This window comes from Cynara cardunculus, assembly GCF_001531365.2.
Source record: "Cynara cardunculus var. scolymus isolate 2C chromosome LG 11, CcrdV1, whole genome shotgun sequence".
Classification (NCBI taxonomy): Eukaryota; Viridiplantae; Streptophyta; class Magnoliopsida; order Asterales; family Asteraceae; genus Cynara; species Cynara cardunculus.
The window spans coordinates 7,040,904-7,045,611 of record NC_037538.1 but is presented as its reverse complement, the minus strand read 5'-3'; the positions used below and the strand labels follow the sequence as shown (position 1 = coordinate 7,045,611).

The 4,708-nt window shown below is 37.5% G+C and overlaps 1 protein-coding gene across 1 annotated transcript; it reads left to right on the top strand.

The window, feature by feature from the left end:
* Positions 1–1,926: 1,926 nt before the first annotated feature.
* Positions 1,927–4,708, top strand: LOC112520759 (tubulin beta-1 chain). Its single transcript, XM_025129290.1, has 3 exons — positions 1,927–2,358; positions 3,207–3,476; positions 3,817–4,708. The coding sequence occupies exons 1-3, from the start codon at positions 1,962–1,964 to the stop codon at positions 4,494–4,496; spliced, it is 1,347 nt and encodes a 448-aa protein (XP_024985058.1). The 5' UTR covers positions 1,927–1,961; the 3' UTR covers positions 4,497–4,708.

Genomic DNA, 4,708 nt, shown 5'->3' with positions numbered 1-4,708 from the left:
TAAGTCTGTTTCTTTAAGCCAATGAAACAACAAAACATGCGATTTTTAAAAAAGTTTAGAACCTATTCAAGTTAAGTGTCTCATTCCCATGTTGATTTTTATTAATTATAATAAACAAAACTACAATTGGGGGTGGGGGGACATAAAAACCAAACCACGAATACAAAATATGGAATGATAAAATGATAAATCCTGGATTAAGATCGTGTTTTCTTTTTTTCTAGTTTTCTATTTTACAAATTGAAATTAGCAAAATAGAAACTTTATTTCAATATATGGGACTTAAAAGACAAGGAAAACTATGATTAGTTTTTAATTAAAATAGTAAATTACATCCAAATTACTGTCATAGTAAGCAAAAAGTAAAACTCAAAAGTTACAGGTCTAACGACTAAAGGCTAAGGGCTTATCTGTTAGCAGCTTAATAAGCTTAATGAAACTAACAACTTATTGGCTCAACTATACATAACTGTTTCGTAGTGGCTTAATGATATAGAGTGTGACTAATCCAATAAGCTTCTAGGGGGATCTTTATATAGAAAGTCATTTTTTTTCCAAACATGTCCCTTCCAGCTAAAGAAAACGCTCCTTACATATGCGAAAAAACTCTCCCAAACAAAAACTTTTCCAACTTATACAAACAGATTAATTCATACATACAACTTTATCCATATAAAACTTAATAAAAAACCAATCAAACGACCCTAAATCTAATGCGGTAATGCCAAACCTCAAAGTAAACAAAAGTCAAAAGAACAATAATAAATTGTAAAATTCATAATCTATGTTACTGCATTGAAAAGAACAAATGCCCAATAATTAAGACAATATCACAATATGTTATTAATGTTGTGCAGTGTGCTCCAGCTATGTTGACACAGTGATGTGCTCACGTGCATTGAAAATTTCAATTCTCAGATATTTCAATATGCAAGGGGAAGACTCATTATCAAAATGACAAAAGCCCCTTAGCCAACCCACACGACCACATGACCCAATTTTACAATAATCAGTTAGAAATTTAGATTTTTTTTTGTAAAAAGATTTAAAGATTCATAAATCATAATGTGACTCACACAACAACCCGGTAAGTTCAATCAACAGTACAAATCAGTCATTCGAGATTTCCATATTTGATTTGTTGAATCTAATTTAATGACCGTAAATCGGTTGGAAAGAGAACTCCATGCCTTAAAAATCGAAATAGTCGAACTTTGAAGAATAATAGAAATTAGATTTAGTTGTTGGAATGATGGCGTTAACCGGTTCACGATGTGCATTCAGTATTCATACTACTAGGCCTTGGGCCTGTTTTTAAAGTTAAAGTTCAGTTGTCCAATTCCTAAATTATTAAACCAAAAACTAGTAATAGATGACAACTTGATGCCCCTTTAGGCTTTGATGCTCTGTGCAGCCGCACGGGCTGCACGTGGCCAGGGCCGGCCCTGAACGGACCTGATGGAATGTACCATCTCTTTTCTTTCCACAAGCAACCTTGTATGTGGGGAAAACTACATCAAATTGAATCGTATTTTGTTCTATTTATATTTTTGAAAAATCTACTTTCAAAAGCTTCACTTTCAAGAAGATACTATGTTTTCATGCAATTAAAAGAATATACTAAGTATTTGATCCTATTAAAAGAGTACGCAATAACTTAAATTGTACATATTACAACTTTGTTATGTTTTAATTATACTTTCTTGTTTGATATGTTTTGTCGTATTTAACAAAATCAAATATGAAATAGTCGTTATTGTAATTAACAATAGTTGAGGGGTAGAATTGCAATTAGGGAAGTTGTTAAACCCCAGTAGCATATTCAAATTGAATACCTGTCCCCACCTCAATTTCCTACCACCGTCAAACCAATCTTCACTACCACCATTTCTAGATCTCCCTGCTCCTTCCTTCCTTATATATCCCACCACTGCAATCCCTCATCATCTTCCCCCAAAACCATGAGAGAAATCTTGCACATCCAAGGAGGCCAATGCGGCAACCAAATCGGTGCAAAGTTCTGGGAAGTTATCTGTGATGAGCATGGCATTGATCAAACCGGAAGGTATAATGGAACCACTGCTGATCTCCAACTTGAACGTATCAACGTTTATTTCAATGAGGCCTCCGGTGGCCGCTATGTTCCTCGTGCTGTTCTTATGGATCTTGAGCCTGGGACCATGGACAGTATCAGATCTGGTCCCAATGGTCAGATCTTTCGCCCGGATAACTTTGTGTTCGGCCAGTCCGGTGCCGGAAACAATTGGGCTAAGGGACATTATACTGAAGGGGCTGAGTTGATTGATTCAGTTCTTGACGTTGTCCGTAAGGAGGCTGAGAATTGCGACTCATTGCAAGGTAATCAGTTGCCTGTTGCCTATATACGTAATCTTTTTGTTTGCTTAAGATCCGGATCGGGATCTCAAAATATCCACACCTATTATTTCGGCACACATAACACATTCTGTTTGACTGCCGACAGTAACATCGATATGAATATTTGGGGGATAAACCGTCACAAATTGTATGTTTCGATAGTGATCCTTACATATTCTTCTTATACATTTTACATCACAAATTGAGTTGAAAAATGTTGGATTTCTATGTGCACATAGTGGAAATAAGATCACTTAAGTTGGATAAAACTCCGACAAATTTGTGGATCTTAGTCCTAATGTTACTATCATCTTGTATGTATGTATGAAACAAAGACATTCATGTTTTGTGATAATTTTCTTTGTATATGAATTTCTTGTGAAATTGAATTGTATATTATTGAAAAATCACTTGTGCTGGTCTCATATCCGATTTTCAAGGACGATCATCATCTGCATAGGAAGATTAGAGATTAATTGTATATGCAATATTCTGTTTGGAGAACTTGAGGTCTGGAATCTGATATCTTTTGATTGGTTTTTTGAACAAAACAACGAATCCTTTATATATTGGGAAATTTGATGCATCAAAGACGCCTTTGGCTTTGTGAGGATTGGAGTGAAAAGTCTTTGGACTTTTTCATATCTGTAATCCCTCCATTGATAAATTAGGAACTCATTTGAAGTTGACTTTCTCTTGGAATTCTTTCTGTTAACTCCAATCATTTTGTGGGTTTCTTCTTATAACCTGTAATGTTTATGGCATTTGAGTATGCTTCTTGTTTCCTAACTGCATTTGCTCTGTGTGTTTCCTGTTTGATCTCATGGCAGGTTTTCAAGTTTGCCATTCTCTTGGAGGTGGCACAGGTTCTGGCATGGGTACACTCTTGATTTCAAAGATAAGAGAGGAATACCCCGACAGAATGATGCTTACATTCTCTGTTTTTCCTTCGCCTAAAGTATCTGACACAGTTGTTGAACCGTATAATGCCACACTCTCGGTGCACCAATTGGTTGAAAATGCTGATGAATGTATGGTTCTTGACAATGAGGCACTCTATGACATCTGTTTCAGGACTTTGAAGCTCAGCAACCCAAGTTGTAAGTACCCTTCTTTTATCAATTATAGGGGTGTAAGTCCAATCACCAAAGCTGGATCAAATAAAAAAGTAATATGGTTTATTTGATCAAAACCAAACCAAATTAGATTAGGTGAAGGAATGAACTTTAAGGGATCATTTATGATTTACCAACACAAACTGGGTAAGCGCTGACCGGGGGTAGGGTCACTACCGTCACTTGCAGAGTAGGATTCTTGGTCAGCAAAATGGCCCAATAAAATTCTCTGACCGGGTAAGCATCTCTCACCCGGTAAAGAGGTGGTAAAGTGTTTAATAAACAACTCCCAATTCTGATGAAATATGGTTTATTTGGTTTACAGTTGGTGACCTGAACCACTTGATTTCTGCAACCATGAGCGGAGTGACTTGCTCTTTGAGGTTTCCTGGCCAACTGAATTCTGACCTGCGGAAGCTAGCTGTTAACCTGATCCCATTCCCTCGTCTCCATTTCTTCATGGTTGGTTTTGCACCCCTCACTTCTCGTGGGTCCCAGCAATACACCTCCCTGACGGTCCCAGAACTGACTCAACAAATGTGGGACTCGAAGAACATGATGTGTGCAGCAGATCCACGCCATGGACGTTACCTGACAGCTTCAGCGATGTTCAGGGGAAAGATGAGCACGAAAGAGGTTGATGAACAGATGATCAACGTGCAAAACAAGAATTCTTCTTACTTTGTGGAATGGATACCAAACAACGTGAAGTCTAGCGTGTGTGATATCCCGCCAACCGGATTGAAAATGGCATCAACGTTTGTTGGGAACTCGACCTCGATCCAAGAGATGTTTAGACGAGTGAGCGAGCAGTTCACAGCCATGTTTAGGCGCAAGGCTTTCTTGCATTGGTATACTGGTGAAGGAATGGACGAGATGGAGTTCACTGAGGCGGAGAGCAACATGAATGATTTGGTGGCGGAGTATCAGCAATACCAAGATGCTACGGCAGAGGAAGAGGAATACGATGAGGGTGTGGAGGAGGAGGATCAATACGAAGAGTAAAAATCGTATGTTCTGTTGTCGGTTTTCGGTATGTGTAATGTTATTATTGTTGTGGTTTGGTTTTGCATGATATGTTTGATTGTTTGATGAATAAGTGTAGTACTCGGATGCAAGTGTTGTTTTTCGAATTCAGGTTTTGATGTTGGGTCTAAAGATTGTTGATATGCATTTTGAGTAAGATGAAATATATATGGAGTTAAGATGTCTTTTTC

Excerpts from the sequence above, each read along its gene's own strand:
- LOC112520759 (XM_025129290.1), top strand. The coding sequence starts at position 1,962 with ATGAGAGAAATCTTGCACATCCAAGGAGGCCAATGCGGCAACCAAATC. Across the intron at positions 2,359-3,206 it reads GAATTGCGACTCATTGCAAG|GTTTTCAAGTTTGCCATTCT; the intron begins GTAATCAGTTGC and ends ATCTCATGGCAG. Across the intron at positions 3,477-3,816 it reads GAAGCTCAGCAACCCAAGTT|TTGGTGACCTGAACCACTTG; the intron begins GTAAGTACCCTT and ends TTTGGTTTACAG.